Here is a 24,095-nt window from a genome sequence, read left to right as displayed (position 1 = left end):
CTGTCACACAGCAGCCTGACTGGCAAGAGGAGAAAAATCTCCTGAGGATATGGAAATTACAGGCTAAGCAGCAGAGCTCATGGTGCTCCGACTTGGAAGAAAATTCCCATTCTGAAAAACAAGACCGACAGCAGTAGGCATTTTCCCAAAGTGACTAATGTCTCGGGAAGGGGTCAGGGGCAGAATGGCATTGCTTATATGAATTTAGTGAACAACTCTGTGCTAGAGTATTTAGCCACATCGTATTGATGTGTTGAGGTTCTACTGTTGAGACCTGGAATGACATGCTAACTTCGTGCCTGGGGTGAAGAGGTGAACCAAGTAAATGGGATACGTGGCTGCAAACTCAGCCAGGCAGCTGAACTGATATCAATCTGAGTGGAAGTCTCTGTGTTTGCTGAAGCAAACCTGTAATGAGAATAGTCTGTACAGAAGTCAGGAGATAGTAAGGGAAGATGCAATGGTTTAAGTAAGAATGTCCCCACAGACTCATATATTAAATGAGTAGTCAACAGAGAGTGGCCCTACCTGAGAAGGATTAGGGGGTGTGGCCTTGTTGGAGGAAGTACCTTACTGTAGGTAGTCTTTGAGGCTTTAAGAGCCCAAGCCAGGCCCCTTGTTTTTCTCTTCCTGCAACCTAAAGATCCAGGTGTAGAACTCTCACCTCCTTCTCCAGCACCATGCTTGCCTGTATGCTGCCATGTTCCCCACCATGATGATAATGGATGAACTCTTTGAAACTGTAAGCCAATTAAATGCTTTATCTTATAAGAGTTGCCTTGGTCATGGCATCTCTTCACAGCAACAGAACATTGACTGAAAGAGCAGAGCATTGTAGGAAGTCGCCATCTTGCCTGAGGTCCCTGGCTGGGGAGTGAAGAGGTAGGAAGAGAAACAACTCTTTCTCTCAACACATAGTCTGACTGGTAGACAAAGCTGTTGGCACCAGACCAAGGTGAGGTTGTGGGAATGAAAAGAAAAAAAATTGCATCACCTCAACTCCAAGACCGAGGGATGAAGATCAACTTTCCTCCTCTATAGATGACTTAAACGAGGTAAGAGAGGTAAGAAAAGAAACATGCAGGGTGGTCTGATGCCAAACCATCAAGTCGAGGGAGCACAGGGTGGGATCCACCTCCCACTGGAGACACTCCTTTCACAGAAGCAGCACCCAGGGGTAGAGACCTCACAAAGGCAGAGCTGCAGCCTGTAGACAGGTAACACACAGAGGTATGGCTGGAGTAAAACCTGACAGAGCAGAGACCCCTTCATTTGCCGCTGGCTCTAATTCCTCAGCTATTTACATAGTTAGAAAAACCCAGACTAGTAGCTGGCTGTGTTCTTAGCTCAGGAGATGTTCAAACAAAAATTTTAGATCCTCAAGTACCATTTGTCTAAGGATAGGCTGCCCCTCCCCCCATAAGAGAGAGTATCATAGATGGAGAACAGAATCAGTCTGGGAGAGGTCTGAGGAGCCATCTGGAAAGGTTAAAGACTGAAGAGCCCTCCTATAGCAGGCTGGCCAAGCAGCAGGGTGGGGTGTTAATTAGGAGTAAGCAGAAGTGCGTCCAAGAAAAAGCAATAGAAAGGCCTGCTGAGGGAGGTGGCTGCTTAACTATTGATGACAACACTGCCACCTTCTGTAATGGATGTATTATTACAAGCGTGTCCTCGACTGGATGTAGTGACAGTCAAGGAAGCTCTCAAAGGAGTGTTATAAGTTCAGTCTAGTATCTATTATTATTAGTGTGTGTGCGCTATTTGGGTTCTAGGGAGGGACTGAGTGCAGCCCTCCAGGCTAATAGAGCAAGTATCTCTACTCACTGAACTATCTCCCTGACCCAAATGTCTCTCAGTTTTTGTATCTCTGGACTTAGGCCATTTTCAGGACAGTAACCTGTAAGTAAGTAAGGCCAGGTCCTTAGCTACCATGCTTTTTACTACCGTAGTTGGGTTTTTATGAAAAGCATTTTGCAATTACACTGACATTTTTTGCTTACTGTGTAGTCTACAGATGATATGAATGTGTTTACATATGATGTGCATATCTGTGTGCACATGCACATGCCTGTGTTTGCATGTGGGGGATCAATGTCAAGCATCTTCCTTAGATGCTCTCACACCCACCAAATCTGGAGCGCATCTATTCAGTTAGGCTGACCGACAGGCCGACAAGGTTCTCTTGTCTTCATGACTCTAGCACTCCGATTATGGGAGTGTAGCGCTGTGCCCAGTTTTGCATGGATGCTGGGAATATGAATTTAAGCCCTCCTGCTTGCACAGAAAGCTCCTTACTGTCTGAGTCATCCCCTCATGTGATGTAGTCAGGGCATCAAAAATCACAAGCCATTACTTTATTTCATCACCATAGCAACTGACATATGAGGTTCTTAGTCTGTTTTCAAATACCAACCTCTAGTTCAAAGGGCTAGAGAGGACGCAATCATCCTCGGAGTACAGGATCCTGGGACTGCTCTCTCAGGGGACAGTAGAGCAGCTGTCAACATTATTGTTCAGCATAGCTAAGGTCTCCCACAGCTCCCTCACCAAAGCCTCTTGGGTCTTTACAATGGCAGGGATTGGCAAGAGAGCCCCAAAATTAACCAGAAGATCAGATGCCAACCATGGCTTCCTTGAGAGGTGAAAATTAAAGATTTGCTTCACCAGGCCAGGGAGATGAGGAGCGCTGGAGATAAATACAGTGGCTAACTCCACAAGGTAGAGATTACAGAAAACATGGGAGTCAGGACAAGATAATCCAATTCAATTTTAAGAGTCATGGCTCTCATCTCAAAGAAAAGAAAAAGATGGTTTATCCTGAAGTCAAATATGAATGGCTGTGGCCCAGAACACGGACTCAAGTTTCTCTGAATTCTATGTTCCAATGTGGTAGTAGTTCCATGACATTTTATAAAAATGAAACAGAAAAGATGCCTTTCAAATATATTGAGGGAGGCATCAGGTAGGCAATGAAGAGGGGAGGGGGCTCTTCTGTAGGCCTCAGATGCTATCCAGTGACATTAGCTTTGGGGTTGAGGAGACCTATTGGTCTATTAAGTTAATGCATTCCAAAAGGTTTCACTGATGGCCACAAGGCTGTTGGGTCACTCATACAGGGAGATGACAACTGTTAAAGAACCCAAGATAGCTGGGCAGTGGTAGCACACGCCTTTAATCCCAGCACTCAGAAAGCAGAGATGGGTGGATCTCTGAGTTCAAGATCAGCCTGGTCTACATAGCAAGCTCCAGGACAGCCAGGGATACACAGAGAAACCCTGTCTCAAAAAAAGCAATTAAAAAAAAGTTAATTTGTAACTGGGCCCTTGCTAGACCTGCAACATTCCAACCCCTCCATAGTCATTGATGATATAATCAGTCAATCAGCCTTTCTAGTCAAAGCCTTCTGGTAACATTTGCCCACATAGGCACAGCAATTTCTAAATAGTCTGTTGATGCATTTAAATGACACATTCAGTGATGAAACCCATTATTCTCCCAAGCATGACATATTTAAAGATACTAGAACAATGGTGTGTGTCGAGCCAGCTACTGAGGACAAATCTAACCCTCTTAGAGCTATGTAGTGATATGTAAGTTTTACTCACATTCACTGAGCTCTTGTTCTTTATCTAGTATATATCCACTCTGCACTGCTGGAATGATACTTGCGAATGGAGAAATGAGAATAAACGGAATTTAGTTTCCCACAGTCCTAAAGACTGTTCAATCTGAGATCAAGACAGGAGAAGGTTCATGTCCAAGATGAAAATTGTTCTGTTTCCAAAACGGATTCCCCAATGAAAGGACGCTGAGTCCTCACCTAGCAGAAAGCTAGCACTCATGGCAGAGGAGCCCCTGTGGCCTGATGCCCCTAAGAGGCCCTACATCTCCCTAGGGCCACACTTGTAGCTCCTGAATTCTACATCGGTCCATAACGTGTGTTTCTTGGTGGTCAAAGTCTGCTGTCTCCTAATCAATCACCCACCCAACTAAATTGGATCCAGTATTATACAGATCTAACTGAAGGAGTTAGTCAGGTGGGTAATTAATTCACTGCTTTCCATGCTTTCCTACGATTGGGGACAGGATTCTGTGTGATAGCAGATGCCCTCAAACAGAATTTGCAACATTTGGAGGAAAGGGGGACTTTTAGGGTCTGACAATTCAGCAGAAGAAAAACCCCTTGGTGTTTTCAAGTTCAAGTTTTTGACTACTCTTGTCTTTGAATGTCGTGCTCATTTCTTTGATTAAAAAAAAAAATCAATTTCCATTTTGACAGTCATGGTCGGCTTCTTAGTGCGGGCTTAATTGCCTGGGGACATCTGAATGGTATTCTTTCCCCTGTTCCTGCTGCCACTCTGCCCTGACTTTCATCCATAATTCTCATTTGTATGCATTTTACATAGAAAGGTGAGGAGTGGCTAATGCTTAAGCAGTCCCTGAAATAAATGAGCAAACCGGCTGCACAGCCATGGCTAAGGCCTGCCTAGGAAAGCCCAGGCTGGGGGCAGGGGCTTCCGTAAAAAACATGCATCCTGGGTAATCCAACACATAGGCATTGGCTGACGAAGTGGGTGAGGCTGACATCACAGGGGATTCATAAGCATGTGTGGTAGGTGTTTACCATGAAGGGTGCTACACCATGTGCTGACAGTGGAGGTGTCTAGGGTCAGACACTCGCTTTCACGGAATCTAGAAACAAGGAGCAGAACAGACGTGTCAGCAATTGTTAATTCAAGTCCGAAGAGCTTAGGGCCTTCCATAAGCCCAAAGAGGTAAACAGCTCTAGCTGGGGGGACAAGTGTAGCAGATGAGAGGGTGATGTTCTTAAAGGGCCAGGTGGGCGCTGGGAGGAAGTCAGGTGAAGGGTTCAGGAGTCCCCTGTGGAGGCCCTGGATGTTAAATGCAAAGGTCAGGAGTAGATCTGGACACTGCCGTCCAAGGCAGATGGCAGTGAAACTCTGGCTGGGAACCCCTCTTCAGGACCCAGAAGATCTACAGAGCTTTCTGCCCCTACCACGCCCAACTGGGATAGTTTAACAGGGAGATGGCAGCTAGATCTTCATTTTAGGAAACAGCCTGACAACATGGTAGAAGGTCAGTCAGTGGTGAGAACGGGTCTCTTTATAGGAAAGACACGGCTTGAACAAAGGCGGTAAGAAGAGAAAGACGGTGGCTGTATCTCTGGTGCATGGAGACTGGTTAATGTAGAAGAAGTAGCCACTAATGGATTCTTAAGCAAACTTAAATTCGACAGATGGACCAGCAAATAGATCTCTGTGAAGACAGAAAAACCATCCAACTTCTACCTTCACCATCCACAGGAACCCTTCCCAAAGGCCTTGCTGTTACCAGTTCCCTAGTCTTCTTCACCTTTCTTCCCAGGGGACCCACCCCAGCCACAGCTGACGCCATGCTGGGCCACGGCCACCTTTCCTTCTGTCTCCTTGCAGTTGAGTCTCTTGATCACACTTCCTTGTTTACTCTCATTCACAGAATTCAGGTTAGCAAGGATAGAGGAGACCAGAAAGTGAAAGGCACAACAGCAAGCACAGGACGGCCCCGTTGTTCCTCAGGCTCAGCATCTGTTCCTGAACGACCACTGAGCTTGTCTAGTGGATCACGGGCATGAGACCAAATGACATACAGGGAACTCGGATGCCATGGAGAGTCACAAGCCCAAAGCTGGTGGAGATCCTGCTAAAAGCCAGTACTGTCAAATGGACACCTCTGGCACTAAGTAAAAATTAAGTGTAAGAAAACTAGCAAAAACTACTCTGTGGAATATACAACTGCTAATCCCTGTCTGTAATATTTTTTTCCTACTTATTTGTTTGAGATAGTTCTCACTGTGCAACCCTACCTAACCTGGAACTCCTATGTAGATCACAGGAGTAGAACTAGCCTTGAACTCGTAGAGATCACATTAACTCTGCCTTCATGCCTGGCCCTAGGAAAAATGGCTCCATTACACCTTTAATGAGGTATAACTCATAAACCACACAGTTTAATCATCCAAAACATACAGTCTAAAGGTCTTCAGAATGTTCCCAGTTGTACAGCCATCACTATAATTGGTAGACTTTCATTCCCCACAAGTAAACTCTATCCATTCTTAGTTACCCCATTTTCCTAAACCACCCCCATCCCGGGAAATTACTAATGTGCTGTCAGTCTCTATGGGTTTTCCAGGCCTAAGTATGTATGTAATACACGTGGCTGGCTTCCTCCATGTTTCATGCTTCCGGGATCTTCCATGCCACAGCAAATGTTCCTTGTCTAAAAACAGTCTCCCATTGTGTGGCCCCCTCACATTTTCTTCATTTATCCACGAATAGGCTTTGGGTTGTTTCCACTTTTAAACAATTATTAACTAATGGTATAAGGAATACATGTTGCTGTTTATGTGCTTGGTTACTTAGTTGGCTTTTGAGAATGGGATCCCACTATGTCCACGATGTAGCCCAGGCTAGCCCCTAATTGTGATTTTTTTTTTCTGCCTCTACTTCCTGAGCACTAGGAGAACAGTCACGGGCTACCATCTGCAGCTTGTTAGAAATATTTCCTTATGTGGTTTGTACATTGTCGAGCGTCTTCATTTCTTTTGGGCATATATCTAGGAGTAGATTTCCTGGGTTGGATGATGATAACTTTTGAGTTATCTTTTGGAGAAACACCAGACTGTGTTTTGAATCGGTTCCTTTACCTTCTCCCTAGCAGAGCCCACAATTGATTTTTAATACTTTGTCTTGTTCCAGAAATAATGTAAGTACAAAGCGTGTGCTTAAATATATAAAGGTAGCATGCAGTAAGGCAACATAAAAATAATGTAAGCCAAGGAAAAGATCATACAGCAATGGAGTAACTCAATAAGACAAATCGGAATGAAAACAGCAGCTAAATGACTTTGTTAAGGCTGGACATACATTTGACGTGGGCTTCCTAGTAGACAATGTGAAAGGGAAAACATCTGTTCTGTATATCTTATAATCCGAGATTTGTGAGCAGACCAGCTCCCCCAGGACTACAGTGAGACCACGAACATTGGAGACTAAAGCAAATGCCCTTCTGATTTACCACAGAAACGAGTAGTGAGTGAGCGTGTGGTGTAATGAATCCAACAGTCCTCTACTGCGCATGGCCGCATAGTTCATAGGTCTGTTTCTTACAGCACTCTCCAATCCCAGGGGATGCTTGGAAACATCCAGTAAAAATATGCTCCTGAGTGGCCAATACAGAGCTCCCTGGTCTTAATCTGAGGCTAACTCTGCTAGAGAGTTGGTGAGCCTTACTGGGTTTGAGCCCCTGGGTTCCCAACCTATGGAGTGCAATGCTCTACGGCTAGCTTCAGTGGAGTCAAAGAAAAGCAGATGCCAAGACTCATCCTGATCACTGCAAAGGACAAGAGAGATTCCCAGAAGACGTAAGCCCACGGGAAGAAAGCAAATCGAAGAAAGGAACAACTGAGTTCCAAAGGAGAGAGTTAGGGGGTGGCGGCGTCAGGGTGCTGGGGGTGGGGGTTGGGGGGCTAGGCTAGGACCAGAGCTGGACACCACTGCAAAATGTGGTCAGAGGACAGCATGAAGGATGCTGCCACCAGAGGCTCCAGCCAGCATTTCAGAATATAACGCACAGTGGGGGTGGGGAGCGCAGTAAAGAGAGCAGTAATGACCTGCAGCTGCAGTGGTCCTGGTGGTACCAATACTCACACTCGGCGCTCCCCTTTTAATGCGTGCTCTTTTGGTGAGCACGGACGTGGACTAAACGTTTCTCTGGCCAGTTGCCAACTCCATGGCTATTATGAATGGTAGAGACATGAGATTGGGGGAAATGAACCAGCCTGGTTTCCATAACAGCCGAGCTGCTGCTGAAAAGCCTGGAGGCGGGGAGGGTCGTCTTGTCAGATAATAGGTAGTTGTCAGTGTTTTATGCAAATCAGGACTTTGCACAGCTATTGGCTTCCTTGCTCAGTGGTCCTGAGGATGCAGACCACCACGACTGTGCCTGTCACCTGCCCAACTTCTGAGCCAAAAACCTTTTAAAGGAGAATAAATTCTAAAATCCCACTGGTTTCCGTTGCCATGTTTTGGAGAGGTGGTCCTTCCTCTGGACACTGCCACCCACTGCAGCCAGGAAGCACTTCTGCGTACTCTTGGGACAAAGAGAAGTGCCCTGCATCCTCACCTGCCGGGATGTCAATCCAGCGCCTTATGCAAGCATCACATTTTTGCAAGGAAAAAATATTGTTTTCTTTTTTAGGCAAGGGACTGAATAAAGACACCATGGCTGCCTGGGGAGTCCTTAGCCCTCCTCCATTAGCAGAACAACTCCATCCGTTACTTCAAAGCCTCATCAGAGACCCTAATCCTTTCTGAAAGGAACTCTCTGGCAGCCAAGCCTTTAATTTGCTGAATAATAGGCCCACTGATTAACCCTCAGTAGGCAAATCACAGATACTGCAGGCAATGAGTGCTCCCCGGAGGCTGAGAGAACCGAGGGGGCTGCTGGAATCATTTTCAACCCCCCTGTCGTGGAACTAACCCTGCACGGATGGCTCAGTGACGAGCTTTCTGTTCGTCCTCATTTGGTCAACGTGTGGTCCCTATCGATAATTCTGACTGCCTTTTGCCATACTGTAGCACGTCCTGAGTTTTAAGCCGTGTCTTCCACTGCCAGGCAGGGATATGGATGACGATGTCACAGAACGTAAGTGAAAATCAGTGACAACAGATGCTCTCTCTAGGCCAACTACTTGAGTAACTCTGCTCTAGGCAGACTGCTGTGCTCTGGGGCAGAAAGGACTAGGATCCACAAGTACAGGGAAGAGAAGATCGTGTCTAATTCAACAAGAGGTGCTCGTTGTGGGACAAGGTTGTTGGCCTTTTCTGTGGACGCCTGCACCTGGAGGTAGACAACGATGCCCAATGCTGCCAAGGACAGGTAGCAGGTAAGCTGGGCCAACAGCTTCCCAGTGGTGTGCACCCATAAATCACATCCACATTAGCCTTCCACCAGCTCCATCAGATAATGAGATGAGTGATTGAACAGATGACACGGTGGTCAATTATCACGTGGATGATATAAATTCTATTGTGGCAAGGACATTTATCTCTGTATTGATCTGGCTTTGCTAGCCAGGATCATAAATTACTCCCTTCCATAACCGTATGATAAATACTCTAATAACAGAACGCCACCAGCTCCCGTTTTCCCAATAAATTCCCATATGGTTTCAGTTAGAGACGAGAAACAAGCATGGAGCTCCCCCCCACCCCCGCTCCTCGCTTTCTTTTTTCTTTTTTTTTTTTTTGGTTCTTTTTTTTTTTTTTTTTTTTTTTTTTTTTTTGGAGCTGGGGATCGAACCCAGGGCCTTGCGCTTCCTAGGCAAGCGCTCTACCACTGAGCTAAATCCCCAACCCCTTCTTTTTTAATCTTACTAAAGGCTTTATCGTTCTAGCACTTTCAGGGGCCCAGCAAGTTTGAAAGTCCTTTCTGCCGTCTTGCCTGCTGCTCCCATACAGTGAGCCTCCCCTGCTGACAGCATCCCTGACCGGAGCTGTACTTGATTACAGTTGATGAGCCTGAGTGCAGCCATCATCATTACCCAAAGCCCATAGTTTACCTTAGCGCTCATTCCTAGGTCATGCATTCTACTGCTGAGCAAATTTATAATGGCGCGGACTTCTTAGCACAGTGCCATGTAGAGTGTCCAGGGGTCTTACTGCTTTATAAGCAGCATATGAAGGAGACTTTCATACACTGTCAGCCATTGGTAAATTCTGATATCAGATTTTAACATTCGAACTTAGGATGACTTTGGACACACAAGCAGAAAGCTGTTCCTTATAATTTACTGTACTCTTCCCATTGAATTACAGTTACTTCAGTGCCTAAGTCAAATGGCTTAAAGGAAGCCTGTGGCACCTTCCTGATTATACGTGAAAACTGCTTCTGTGTCTCTTCTGTTCATCTCTAAATTTCCCAGCTCTGAAAAAGCATCGCTTGTAATCCCAAGAGAAGGTGGGGAATATAGGCACAACTGGCCAACACAGTGCATATGCATACAGCACACAAACATAAACACATACACATACAACACATATACACACATGCACAGACACAAACGCATGTGTACATAGACATACATAAACACAAACAACTCATGCTTACACACACACACACACACACACACACACACACACGCACTCACGAACAGTGCATCCACTAACACGACAGCTGGACAGAGCAACGCTCCTTCACATTCTTTCTTCTTCTGACTACTAGTTGTCTTAGTCAGGGTTTCTATTCCCGCACAAACATCATGACCAAGAAGCCGGTGAGGAAAGGGTTTAATTCAGCTTACACTTCCACAGTGCTGTTCATCACCAAAGGAAGTCAGGACTGGAACTCAAGCAGGTCAGGAAGCAGGAGCTGATGCAGAGGCCATGGAGGGATGTTCCTTACTGGCTTGGCTTGCTCAGCTTGCTTTCTTATAGAACCCAAGACTACTAGCTTAGGGATGGCACCACCTTGCTTTCTTATAGAACTCGACTACTAGCCTAGGGATGGCACCACCCACAATGGTCTAGGCCCTCCCTCCTTGATCACTAATTGAGAAAATGTCTTACAGCTGGGTCTTGTAAAGGCATTTGCTCAAGGGAGGCTCCTTTCTCTGTGATAACTAACTCCAGCTTGTGTCAAGATGACACACAAAGCCAGCCAGTACACTAGTTTAATACAGTTTTGATTCTGTAGCCAACAATGGCGACAACACGTTTCAGCCTAAGCTTGCCCTGGACAGCCAAATCTAAGGAGGTAACTGCCACTAGGGAGAACTTCTTAAAGGGATTTTTTACAGGCAACTTAAAATTTATCTTATGCACAGAACTCATACATACAGGGCAAGGTCAGAACTTCATAGTTGTGCTTATTCTTCACTCCTACAGGTGACTGTGAAAACAGTAGCAAGTCTCGGGTGTATTACAATCCCAGCCCTTCCCTCGCCCACTTCTGCATGTGCAATGTCAGCGATGAGTTACTTAGAGGCTGGGCACAGACCACCCTGCACATGACAGGCATCGTCCTCACGAGTTGCCCATTACAATGGCACTGTCCTTCTTGATTTGGGTCAATGTCCCCAGTTCCTCCAGCTTCGTCTCATCAGCCTCTTTTATCTCCCCTCAGGAAGGAGTTTTCCAGCAAAGAGAGGTTTTATTTTGTTGTTTGTTTGGTTGATTTTGGTTTTGGTCTTGTTGTTAGGACAGAGAAAGCAGTCTTCAGGTAAGTTTGCCTTAAACTCGCGGATGAGGCATCTCTTCACGCCAACGATAAATTGGCATGCTTCATTTGGCTTCTGTTTGATGTTGTAGCTCCTCGCTGGAAAATCTGAACTGGGGGGAGGTGGCGACTAAGGTTCTGTTGTCAGGGCCGTGCATTGTCTTGTTGTCAGAGAGCAACAGAGGAAACCAGCTGACGCTCAACTCTGGCCTCCACATGTGTAGCATGTGAGCATGTGAGCATGTGCATGGGTGCACACACGAAATAAATTTTGAAAAGGGTCAGTGTTGGACACACATATATACACTCTAGCATCTTAATCCCCAGAAAAGATACTGGAACGCCACAGAGACCTGGTTTTGAATCCCAGCTCTGTTAGGATTCAGCTGTGAGGCCAAAAGCCCATCACTTAACTGTTGGGAAGCTCAGCTGTCCACGTGAGCAGAAATCCACTTGTTTAGCAGCAGTGAGGATCCATGAAATCACATAGGTAAGTGTATCTGCCTTGCTAGACACACAGTACCTGACAGTCAGCTCTAAGGGAAGCCTACTGTAAGGCCTGGGGTGTTGTTCAGTGGTTATAACAGATACCTGTGCGAGATCCTGGGTTCAATCTCTGGTACCATGAGATTGGGGAAGCTTATTAGAAAACTTATAATTTGTACCTCTCTCACAGATACATTTGAATTAATCTACTGGGTTCTATTTTAGTTCCCGTGAATCTGGTAGGACTTACTAAATGTAAGAAAATTGCCTTTCTTTGGCTAAATGAAGTTTGCTATATTTTTGGTTCGCTGTGAAGGATTTTCACATAGAAAATTTAGTCACAATTAAAAAGAAATGTGAACTCTATGACCACAAAGACTGAGCAACAAGCCCACAGCAGATATCACTAAATGACTCTAGTCCATGGCTACATTGCTAGAGACCATGGTGACCTATGGTCTATCTTCCCAACACAGCTTAATGAAGGTGATCTAGTGCTCAGTACTTGGGGCAAGGTGATGTCAGCTTGTCATATCTCTTTATGATAATATGCTCCTCTTAGAGAGGTTTATGTGGCCAAGACATCTTAATGCCTAGCCCTCTCTCAAGGTCCACAAATCATTGACAGTTATAGAAATCCCTCACTTTTACTATTGTGCAGTGTGTTTGAGAGGGAGGACTTAACATAAGCCTTTATGGTGTGTGTGTGTGTGTGTGTGTGTGTAGAAAGAGGAATCCCCACTATGGCTGTGTGACACAGGACTAACCTTGACATTTATGCTTTGTGGCAGGTAGATGAACATTGCTATCCTTGTTGTACTGTCAAATCACTTACAGCCCTAAAACCATATAGCCATAGGGTATATCTGTTTCCTGGGGCTGCTATAAGTAAGATCACAAACTTAGTGACTTACACAGCAGACATTTATTGTCCCGTGGGCCTCTCCCCTAGCTTCTGATAGCCCCTTAGTGTGAGACAGCTTGAGTCCAGGCTACATGTGTTGTCTCTGTGTCTACATTGGTGGTGGTTTGAATGGCCCCCATAGGCTCATAGATTCGAATAGCTGGTCACCAAGGAGTGACACTAATTGAAAGGATTAAGAGGTGTGGCTTTGTTGGTCACTGGGGATGAGCTTAGAGGTTTCAGAAGCCTATGCCAAGGCCAAAGTCTCTCTCTTTTCTTGATGCCTGCAGATCCAGATCCAATGTAGAACTCTTGGCTCTTCCAGCACTGTGCCTGCCTGCACACTGCCGTGCTTCTTGCCATGATGATAATGAACTGAACCTCTGAACCTCTGAACCTGTAAGGCAGCCACAATTAAATGCTTTCTGTAAAAGAGTTGCTGTGATCTTAGTCAAAGCAACAGAGCACTGACCAAGACATAGAAATTCTGTAACTCTAGGGAACCCTGATTCAACACCCAAATCAATCTCTCTCTCTCTCTCTCTCTCTCTCTCTCTCTCTCTCTCCCTCCCTCCCTCCCTCCCTCCCTCCTTCCCTCCTCCTCCTCTCTTCCCGAGTCTGGTGATTTAAGCTGCTGTACTTTCTTAAAGATAGAATCCCTACTATTTCATTAAAATATCTATTTTTAAATAAAACTATTTTTGAACCCAATAAATACACTTTCAATCCAAAATCAAATCATACTGGGCATAATGACATATATCTGCGATCCTAGAATTTAGGAGGCTGAGGCAGGAGGATCTTGATTTCCAGGCAACTTCTGCTATATTAACAAGACCTTGTCTTAATAGCAATGATAAAAGAAATCACAACTGTGATCTTCCTCACTCATTTATTCAGTACAGCAGCTAAGTATCATACATTTGGTAATCTTAGGAAAATCTGAACTAAAATACCAGAAAAGCAATAGAAAACACAGAAAATAAGATAGGAGGTCTGGCAACTGATTATATTTAAAGCTATAATTGTGAAGTATAAACCCACAAAAGACACACACATACACACACACACACACACACACACACACACACACATACACACACACACACACACACACACAGAGTCCTTTCTTCCAGCCAGTGGGCTAAATCTGCTATTTTTATCCCATCCAAAAGTCAACAGCCAGCTAGAAAAATGTAGGACTGGTCACATGGGCCTGCGTTTCCTTCTCTAATTACAGTTCTACCTGACCCAGAGCCAGTTTCCCTTCCTTCCCCTGATCCCCATCCCAGCCTGCAGAAACCATGATGTGGAAGGGGCCTTGGGAACAGGGCCAGCCAGGGAAGAGAGGGTAGGCAGTTGGGTATTACAGGAGAGCTCTTGGGAAGAACCCAGGAGGGACATCCACACAGCCACTCCAGTTGCCCTAACAGTGGCCCTTTACTTTCCACTCTTCTAGATCAGCAAGGCTGAGATTACAACAGCCCCTCCTCAACCTCAGAGGCTCTGCTGTTACGACTCAGGCTTGTGGGTCCCACAAGTTTTCCTTCCAGACTCTTAGCAGCTGTTAGCAGGAATAGCCATCCATAGCATTTGCTGTGGCTCCGACCCTCTGGAATCAGGCACCTTCCTAGCCAAATTCACGCAAATGGCTGTCTCTTTATGTACTCACCCCTTTATTTGGGGGCGGTGGCCATGTAGGGACACGTTGGGCCCACTACTGCCCAACCCAGCGACCATTTCTTATCTACTCTTGCAACAAGATGTGACCACATGATTCAGTTACAGCAATCATTGTACAAAGCTGCCAGGAAGTTAAAATGCCCACCAGGAACTCTAAATTAGACCCTCTTGGAAGTGTAGCCTTGAAATCCATAACTTTCTTCTCCTCATGAAGGGAGAAAAAAAAATCCCAATTTTTCAAAATCAGATCAATGCATGTGAAGAGGGCAAAGGAGAGTTTGTTAGGTTTTAATTTAGAGCATTCCGACCTTTTTCATGAGTTTTCACTAATCCACTGATTCCCTGTAGCTCAAGAGATGCTAATTAATTCAAGAAGCCACAATAGCTAATCACTGGCTAAATAAATCCAAAATGGAGAGTATGTCGCTGGAGATACTGCTGCTCATTTTAATTAAAGTTACCAACGTGTGGAGTAGTGTAAATAAAGGTTACAGTGGACCCACTCAGCTCCTGGAGCAATTAACCATTTGTACGGTTCCTGGGGTTCTAACAAGATGTAAAAAAAAGCCTGAGAATTCTGCAGACCATAATAAGATTCTAAGTTGGGATATGTACAATTGAGTGTAGCTCACGGATACTGTAAATTCAGGTAGAATTAAGTAGCCTTGAAAAACAGAGTGGAGAAAGAGCTGAGAACTCTTGGTTTGAGGGAAACGGCTAAATCCAAGGATACACACAGCCAGTCAACAGGGAGACCCACAGAGACAGCAGAGGCTGTAAGTGTGGGTCTTAGTCTTTAAGGGTTAACTAAGTTAAACACCCTTTCTCAAGGTCAGTGACAACATTTTAATAATACTCAGGGCAGCTGCTTATATCTGTCAGAGTGTCCAGCGATGTCAGAAGGCTGCCAGAAAGAAGCCCCAACATTTTGTGACTGACTGGCAGGTCTCGGGCATGGTGCTTAGTCAAGGAAAGTAATGTCATACTTGTTAGCCATTGACTAGGGGACCAGAAACACTCCCCCAAACACAGTAACTGTTTAGAGGTTGGGGAGGACCCTTCTGAGTTTCCCTATAAAATCCCTCAGGTGACAGGTGTGTGGGGAAAGGACCGTCACACCAGAGGCTGAGGAGAATCTGTGGACAGACAGACCTTGCTGAGACCCCTTCCCCCCATTATCACCAAGAGGTCTGCCCACCCCTCCCTTTTCTCAGTTCAACTTTTTCATTCTTCATGAAACCAAGGAACCACACAGGTTGCTCTTGGTTTTGGGGTCTTCGTTTCTGAAAGTCAGTTAAAGACAGTTGTGGGGCTTTTCTTATTAACCCTTCCTTTTATCTGAGGGTGTCCTTTTTTTCCATGAATCTTGGAATCAGGGAGAAGTGACAATACTTTTCTTCCCTACGCTGCCAGAGCAGCCATGCCAAAACAGCAGTTTGTGGGGTGATCACATTGTGTACTTCGTTAACTTTTGGGCTGAACAGCCAGAATGCTCTTGGTGGATTTGCTCTTGGCAAAAGCAACTCCATCTTTATTGTCTCACTAATCACCTCAAACCTACTAATGTCCTGAAACTCCTACTACAACCTCAAAAGCATGAGAGACAAATACCTTCTGGTTGAGATAGTACTAGTTAGACCAAAGGCCTTAAATTAGGTTGAGCTTAAAGGGGAGAGGCGGCCTCCCCGGGGAGCAAGGTGAAGTTCCAGGAATGAAAATTACTGTTATCTTATCAAAAGGCTACTTCTGCAGGGAGCCTCTCAGCAAAGTAGAAGTCTGGCAGGTACTGGAACCAGATAGACTTGTTATGCAAATATCTCCAGCCGTTGGGGAAAGGGCCGATAATGAAATCGCAGCAAAGCCAGCCACTTATTATGGCGGTGACAAAAAACATCAGGCAGGGTCCCAGCACGTGGATAAAGAGCGGCGCAGAATTTATGCGAGTCCCGTGTTTAATTTATCATAACTAAGCTGTCAGGAGGCGTGCTTTGACAAATGTGTAACTAACTCATATAAATGAGTCAATTATCACCAACAGCCAAGGTTCAGAACCAGCCAGGGTTATGGGGGCCTCCCTTTTTCTCATTTTTAACTCCAAGACAGAATCTAGTAGGATTTTAGGCTTTTAGGCCTTTTCCCCACTTCTTTTCTTTTCTCCTTGCTGTCTCCAAATAAGGAGGCTGAAACGAATCTGAAAAACATGATCTCAGCATTTCTCAGCATCCCTGCCCCCGTGTACTCAGCTACAGGCAGCAGCCAGATGCCACACTATGTCCTCCAGTCCTCTGGTAAGCAGTTCCAGTGTCCCAGACGCACATGTCTGTGCGTCCCACAGGTCATGTGTTTTGAATGCTTTGTCTGCAGCTAACGGTACTTTGGAGGGGAGGTTGTAAAGCCTTTTGAACATGGGGACTCTCTAGAAGAACTGGGTCACTGGTGTGTGGGCCCGGATTTTAGCCAGCCCCACCTCTAGCTGAGCATTCTCTGCTTCTTGATCAGAGTTGTGGAATGAGAAGCTGCTGCAGATTCCCACCACACAGACGAAGCCCTCCTCCATGATGGACCAGATCCCAGAACCATGAGCCCAAATAACCTTTCCTCCTTTAAGGTGCTTCTTATAGGTGTTTTATTACAGCAATGAGAAAAGTCACACATTAAGATCCTCAGTGATGAATCCACTTTGGTTCAGAGGTCACATGGCAGCAGGGTATCAAAGTATGTTAAAGCTCAGCGGTTAAGAGCACTGGCTGCTCTTCCAGAGGTCCTGAGTTCAAGTCCCAGCAACCACATGGTGGCTCACAACAGTCTGTAACTATCTGTAGTCCCATGGGATCCGATTCCTTCTTCTGATGTGGAGACAAAACATCCATATACATAAAATTCACAAATAAATAAATCTGAGAAACAGAGAGACAGAGAGAGAGACAGAGAGACAGACAGACAGAGAGAGAGACAGACAGAGAGACAGACAGAGAGAGAGACAGAGACAGAGACAGAGAGACAGACAGACAGAGAGAGACAGAGAGAGACAGAGAGAGAGAGACAGACAGACAGACAGACAGAGACAGAGGAGAAACTTAAACTGGGTCATGGTAGTACATATCTTCAATCTCAGTACTCAGGAGGCAGAGGCAGGTGGATCTCTGAGTTTAAGGCCAGCCTGGTCAACAGAGCAAGTTCCAGGACAGCTAAGGGTAAACAGAGAAACCATGTCTTGAAAAACAAGCGAGCAAACAAACAAACAAACAAACAAAAAAGCAATCAAATAACAAAAATAGGTATTTCTAGTCAGGCTAAAGAGATAGCTCAGAGGATAAGAACGCACACAGCTCTTGCAGGGAACCAGAGTTCAGTTCCCAGCATCCACATCCGGCAGCTCACAACTGCCTGTACCTCTAGCTTCAGGGGATCTGACGCCCTCTTCTGGCCTCCAATGCCCCCTGCACTCACATACCCAAAGCACACACACATTGTAAAAAAGAAAGTAGTTTTTTTAAAGAAGATTATTTCTAGCCTTGTTTATTTATAAAGCAAATCTACAGTTACCCTCGTGACTTGTTCTATAAAGGGAAATGGATCAGTTATCTGAATGATTCCACTTTTAAACTCTCAGAATTGTCTTTCCCAACTAGTAACTCCAATGATGAAAAGCTTATAGTTGGGAGGTGTTGATTCCCCATTTGTTTTTCTCAGCACGAGCTGATAAGTATAAAAGCAAACGGAAGCTCTCTAAATAGACATTCCAAATGTACGTGTGCCACTGTTTACAGTTAGCTGCAGATTTGAATAAGCCTAATGAAATCACATTTGGTCATAGTGCATTTGGTAGCTGAGCGATAACAGGCTAGAGCAGGCAGTCTCATCTACAAAGACAAAAGATGGGGCGAGGGATGAGGCAGAGTTGGTAAGCATCTCCAGCACTTACATAGAATGGACACAGCAGTACATGTCTTGTACTCAGGATAAGAAAGCTAAGGCCATCACTAGCTACTTATCCAACTTTGAGAGCAGCCTGAGATATATGAAACCCTGTGGGGGCGGCAGTGTTTGGAAATGACAGGCAGGTTTCTATCTGTTTCATTTCTGTTACTAAGCAATGTGGGGGAGAAAAGATTTGTTTTTGATAACAATCCAGGAGATAGTGTGGGACATTTACAGCAGCAGGAGCTTAAATCAGCTTGTCACATCCTATCCACAGTCAAGAGCAGAGGGAAAAGGGATACTTGGATGGTCACTTGCTTGCTTATTTGTGCTGGTTTTGATTTGTGCTCCACTCTTACGTAGTTCAGGATCCCCTGCCAAGGGAATGGTGCTGCTCACAGTGGGCCAGGTCTTCCCACACTGATTAACTTAATTAAGACAATCCCGCCCCTCCCCCCACAGGCATGCCTACAGGCCAACCAAATGTAGACAATCCCTCATTGAAACTGTCTTCCCAGATGACTCTAGGTCGAGTGAAGTTGACAGTCAAAGCTAACCATCATGCTAACCCAAGATGTGGAATGTAATGGTCAGTCTTCAGTGTTCAGCTTTATGACTGAAAAGAGTATAGAAGAATACAGGGTTGAAGAATCTTAGATGCTATGGAGAAAATAGGATTGGAGGTGCGTGGTCAAGAAAGAACTCGGGACCAGATGTAGTATTTTCACTAGAGAGGAAATAAGACAATACATTGAAGAAAGAGAAGATCCCTGGGCCTGGTGGCATAGACCTATAATGCCAGCTACTTGGGAGGCTGAGACAGGAGAATCACAAATTCAAGACCTGCCTAGATTCCAGAGTGCATTGCAGCCAGTCTGAGCAACTTGATGACTGACAGAGCTCAAAGGTAGAGAACATTCCTAGCATGTCTGAGGTCTTAGGCTCAATTCTCAGTATCAAAGATGGAGAGGGGTGAGGGAATATATTAGGGAAGAGTGATGACATATTTTCATATCTCAAATTAATAATAAAACACATAATCACCCAATTTCCATTTGCCTTTCTAGCTCATTACAAATTGCCAGGGTCTATCTGTCCCTCAGTGTTTTCATTACAATGTCCTTCTTTCTTTGCTCCTGATTGTTTTCTGTGTTCGTCTTAGTTAGAGTTTTATTGCTGTGAAGAGACACCATGACCATGGCAATTCTTATAAATTCTTAACATTTAACTGGGCTGGCTTACAGTTTCAGAGGCTCAGTCCGTTATCATGACAGGAAGCACGGCAGACGTGGTTACTAGAGAAGGAGCTGAGAGTTCATCTGCATCCCCAAGAAGCAGGAAGAAAAGTCACACTGGGCCTGGCTTGAGCATTGGAGACCTCAGAGCCTACCCTCAGAGATACACTTCCTCTGACAGGGCCGCACCTCCTAATAGTGCCACTCCCTATGAAGCCTATGGGGGCAGCATTTTTATTCAAACCTCCACACTCAAAGGCATTGTTTTCCATGCTCTCCTTTCCAGGGTTCCAGACCTTTCAAGATCTAAAGTAACTTGGGATAAGCACCACTGGAAACACCAAAGTTGGAAAACATAACCAGATTAGAATTGGCATGCCATGGGGCTTGTCAGACAGAAACAAAGAATAGGGAGATACTCATAGCAAGCACAACCCTGACAGTGTCCACTTGCTATCAGCCTCGGAACTCATCCTGCATTCACAGAAGCAGCACTGACTGCTGGTTCAAGAATACAACCATACTCTTGAGAAAAGGACACGTAAGCTGAACTTGTGAGTCCAATCACATCTTTGCAGCAGGGTGGAATGGGAAGGTGTATGTGTGAATATGTAATAGATTTTTCTAGGCCAGCTTCAGAGAAGGTTGGTCAAGGTTATCCGTACAGCAATGGAATGTAAGGGAAATTCTTTGGATCCAGATCTCTTCTCTGCTCTTCTCTTCTCTTCTCTTCTCTTCTCTTCTCTTCTCTTCTCTTCTCTTCTCTTCTCTTCTCTGCTCTGCTCTGCTCTGCTCTGCTCTGCTTCTCTTCTCTGCTCTGCTCTTCTCTTCTCTTCTCTTCTCTTCTCTTCTCTTCTCTTCTCTTCTCTTCTTTCCCCCCACCCCCCCAAACCCCCTTCTCTCTGGGATGATGCTCTGAAACATGGTGCAAGCCACTAAATTGTCTTTGGCTCCTCAGTTCCCTCTGTCTCCTCCTGTGGGTCCTAGCTCTCAGAAGTGATCCTTTCTCGGCTCCCACATGAATGTTGTCCACCTTGCAAGGGTCTGTAGCCCGTCACTCTGATTTGTGGCAATCCCACTCATTCTGCAGTTAGGGAAGAAAGTTTTGAAGCCGGGGAGGTGGGGATAGGGGGAGGAGCAGTGGTATGTCCTCCAGCCTTGGCCCCGGACTTCACCCTCCAGCACTCCCTGTCTTGTTAGTGTTCTCTGAGTCTTCCCTTGACCCCTAACTTCACAATCACCTTCCAAGACCATGTCTCTTGGTAGTGTTCTCTGAGATCCCCTGCCCCCTGCTCTTCTGTACTGAAGGGCATGACACGGGTCCAGGAGGGATTAAATGAATAAATGATTTTTGGGACCCTGAACTCTGTTGCATTTGAAATGAAAATGAAATACAAACCCAGACTCTCGTACAAACTCCTTTGGGGTCAAACATGTTTAGAATTCTAAAGTTGACCAAGTTTTAGACAGCCAAACTGGTACATTTGCTACACATTATGTAACGTTGCAGAGGGATCTGGGCCAGGACACTATCACCAAATAGGAAAATATCTGCATTGAAACACATGAATATTCACACGAAGAGAGATAATGACTATAAATGACCCCTCATCAGTTCAGGGCACATGTCCCCCCACCCCCGATCAGTTCACATAAGGTCAAGTTTTGCTGCCGGATGACTCAACTGCAAAATAACTTCTATTTCCAGGGCTCTTTGGATTTAGGGATTATGGGTAAAGACTGTAGATGTAGACGGTGATTAAGGAGGATGATCCTGTTTGATTTGTTACTGTAATTCTTTATAGAAGATAAGACTGCACATAAGCATTCATAAGAAAAAAGTGCCCCCCCACATCCTATATATCAGCAGTTTTGGTCATTGTCTCTCTACTCCCATAGTCTCTGAAGCTCTTGTTAAGTGCCGGGTGTTAGGGCTTCTATTCTCAGCTCTAGTATCTGGGAAAGTCTGGTAATGACCTCCATCATTGAGTCCTCCCATGGGGCTTTAGGGCCCCCTCAAGCTGAAGCTCCTCCGTCTTCCATGGAATTGTACCAGTGTAGCCCTCTCCCAGGGCCAAGCCCCAAACCCGTGATCTCAGCATTGAGTCACTCTTTGGTCTCTCTGTTGGTCCGATAGTCTAAGTGTCAGTAGGAGTGACCTAGTGGCATGCTTCCCACCAGGGGCCTCACACCATTCAGCAGGTTTTCCTCTTGGTCTCCATACCTTGAGTATTGGTTAGGACACCTTGCCTTCAAGTCTATCTTTCCCCTCTTGGAAACTAATGCCTGAGCAAACTAATCCCTTAGCAAAAATCCTAGAGCAAAGCCCAGTGACCCAGCTGCCATCCCTGTAAAGACTGCAATTTTCTGTGTCTCCCTGCTCCCAGCGTAGACATCAGTTATAGATGTCCCTCTTCTACAGAGCTGGTTTGCAGAAACGTGTGACCCATGTGCTAATGAGGACAGGTAACAGGTGCATCAACTGGATGTCCTCATTCTTCAGATTCTGTAGAGGCTCCTGAACCTGTTTACTAGAGCAACCCCTGGGCCATAGCTAGCAGGCTCAGCTAGCACTGAGCAAGTTCCACAGCCTGGGTTTCTGGACTCACAGGTGGAGGCTGCTGCACAGGCAGTCCAGACAGGAACTCGTACTCACTGTGAAATGAAGTGGTTAAACTCCTCACACCAGTTGTCCGGGTGCAGCAAAGTGGGTGGAGGGTTTCTAAAAGGAAAAAAAAAAGAAGCAATGTTTTTCATTAAAGTAAACTGAGGTTCGGTAAGGACAAAATATCAACTGGTGTTTGTGGGTGCCCTTCTAAGAATCTGAGGAAAACAATCTCTGTTCCTTCCCAGGTAGGAGTCATTCCCTTGTGGCAACTCCCAGAGGCCCAGGCCCTCCTCCTGGGCTCACTCATTTTCCCTGATTGAAGAGCACTTTCTCCTGACCTCAGCGCTAGTGAGAGGCACACAGAGCAGGGGCAGCTTCCGGAGTAGACACTCTAATGAGCAGCCAGACAAACACACAAACCATTGTATCTGAGAGCAGAGGATTATGGGTGCCGTAAGAAAGCTATAAGCATAATGCTTGGGGCCTTGGAGAAATAGACTTTTAATTATGCAGGGTTTTCAGATCATTATGGTGCCATTTGAATTAATTATGTGACGCTTCTAAAGCCTACTCACGATTGCATCAGTCACATTTCAACTGTTTCCTACGTGCCAACCTCTGCAATAGGCAGAGGGGAAATCAAGAGCCTCAGAACAGTGCCCCAGCTTCTGAGACGCTCCTGGAGAAAGGCAGACATATTCCAAGCCCGATTGCAGGGGATCCATGAGAACAGAACAGTATCAGGAAAGTCCTTAGGTAAGGGTCTCACTAGACCACCTCCTGCTGAGAATACAGCAGAGAGGAAAAGATAGAAGAGACTTGAATGTATCTAATAGATCCTAGAGGGAATTCATATAAGAGACAGAAGTGGGGCTTTGGCTCAGTGGGGAAGGTGCTTGCTCTGCCAGCAAGAGGACCTGCATTGAATCCCCAACACCCACATAAAAGTGAGGGGTGGCTACACCTGCCTATAACACCAGTTGTAGAAGTGGGGTAGTGGAGTCAGGCACATCCTGGGAGCTTACTGAGTGGTCACCTTAGCTGAAATGGTGAGATTCAGGTTCAGTGAAAGACTGTCTCAAGAAGCTAAGTGTAAGGCAATAGAGGAAAATACCAGCCATCTTTCTTCAACTTCTGCATGAGTGCGCATGGACACATGCAACCCTTCCTTGCACACACACACACACACACACACACACACACCCCACAAGTAAACAGGCCTTGTCATTAGTGGAAATAAGGACTGTTGGACAAACTGAGATCAGCAAATAAAAGAACATTTCTACACACACCAAGTCATGACTGTACAGTTTAACCCATTGTATTTAATCTTTGGTTTTGCTTGAGTACTAACTGCTTCTAAACTGCTTAGCTCCCAAGGACAGAGGCATGAGAAGCTTTAAGAACAACTAGAGATAGAAAGTGTTTCAGATAACATGGTTGTAACACATCTTTTGATACCCATTTCCCTCCCATTTCATAAGTGTTTGTGTGCTGACATTTCCTATCACGACAAAGACTACAATTTCCTAGGCATCATGATGCGCAATGTGGCTGCTTGACTGAATTGTGACCAATGATGTACAAATCAAAATTTTCCATGGTGTTTCCAAAAAGTTTAGTCAAAGAGAAGAGACACACTACCCCTTTTCTTCACTGCTGTGCATCTGTGTGCTGGGGCCTGCTGGTGTATGACTGGAAGGGGCTAGCAGGCCCGCGACGCAGAATAACCAGCTCTCCTTTGGATAAAGTTTATAGGCACTTCGATGAAATGTAGGATGAAGATGACTCTGAAGGAAAACAACGGTTTGAACTTGGTCCCCCTCCATGCCTGAGGTTTGTAGCTAAAATTAAACTATAAAGAAAGTTCAAGGTCACAGACAGCACTAAAGCTCCAGGAGGTTTATCTCTGGCACACACACACACACACACACACACACACACACACACCTTTACACATATATATACATGCACACAAAGC

The 24,095-nt window shown here is 45.4% G+C and overlaps 1 protein-coding gene across 1 annotated transcript in view; it reads right to left on the bottom strand.

Annotated features, from left to right (window-relative positions):
- Positions 1-24,095, bottom strand: part of Myo3b (myosin IIIB) — a 408,256-nt gene that overhangs the window by 229,841 nt on the left and 154,320 nt on the right. The window contains exon 9 of the mRNA NM_001393777.1: positions 22,163-22,228. Coding sequence (NP_001380706.1) covers positions 22,163-22,228 — 66 coding nt within the window. The remainder of the gene's footprint in view (positions 1-22,162; positions 22,229-24,095) is intronic.

This window comes from Rattus norvegicus, chromosome 3 (genome assembly GCF_036323735.1).
Source record: "Rattus norvegicus strain BN/NHsdMcwi chromosome 3, GRCr8, whole genome shotgun sequence".
In the NCBI taxonomy this organism is placed as follows: Eukaryota; Metazoa; Chordata; class Mammalia; order Rodentia; family Muridae; genus Rattus; species Rattus norvegicus.
The sequence above is the reverse complement of the archived record's forward strand: the minus strand, read 5'-3'. Positions and strand labels throughout refer to the sequence as shown.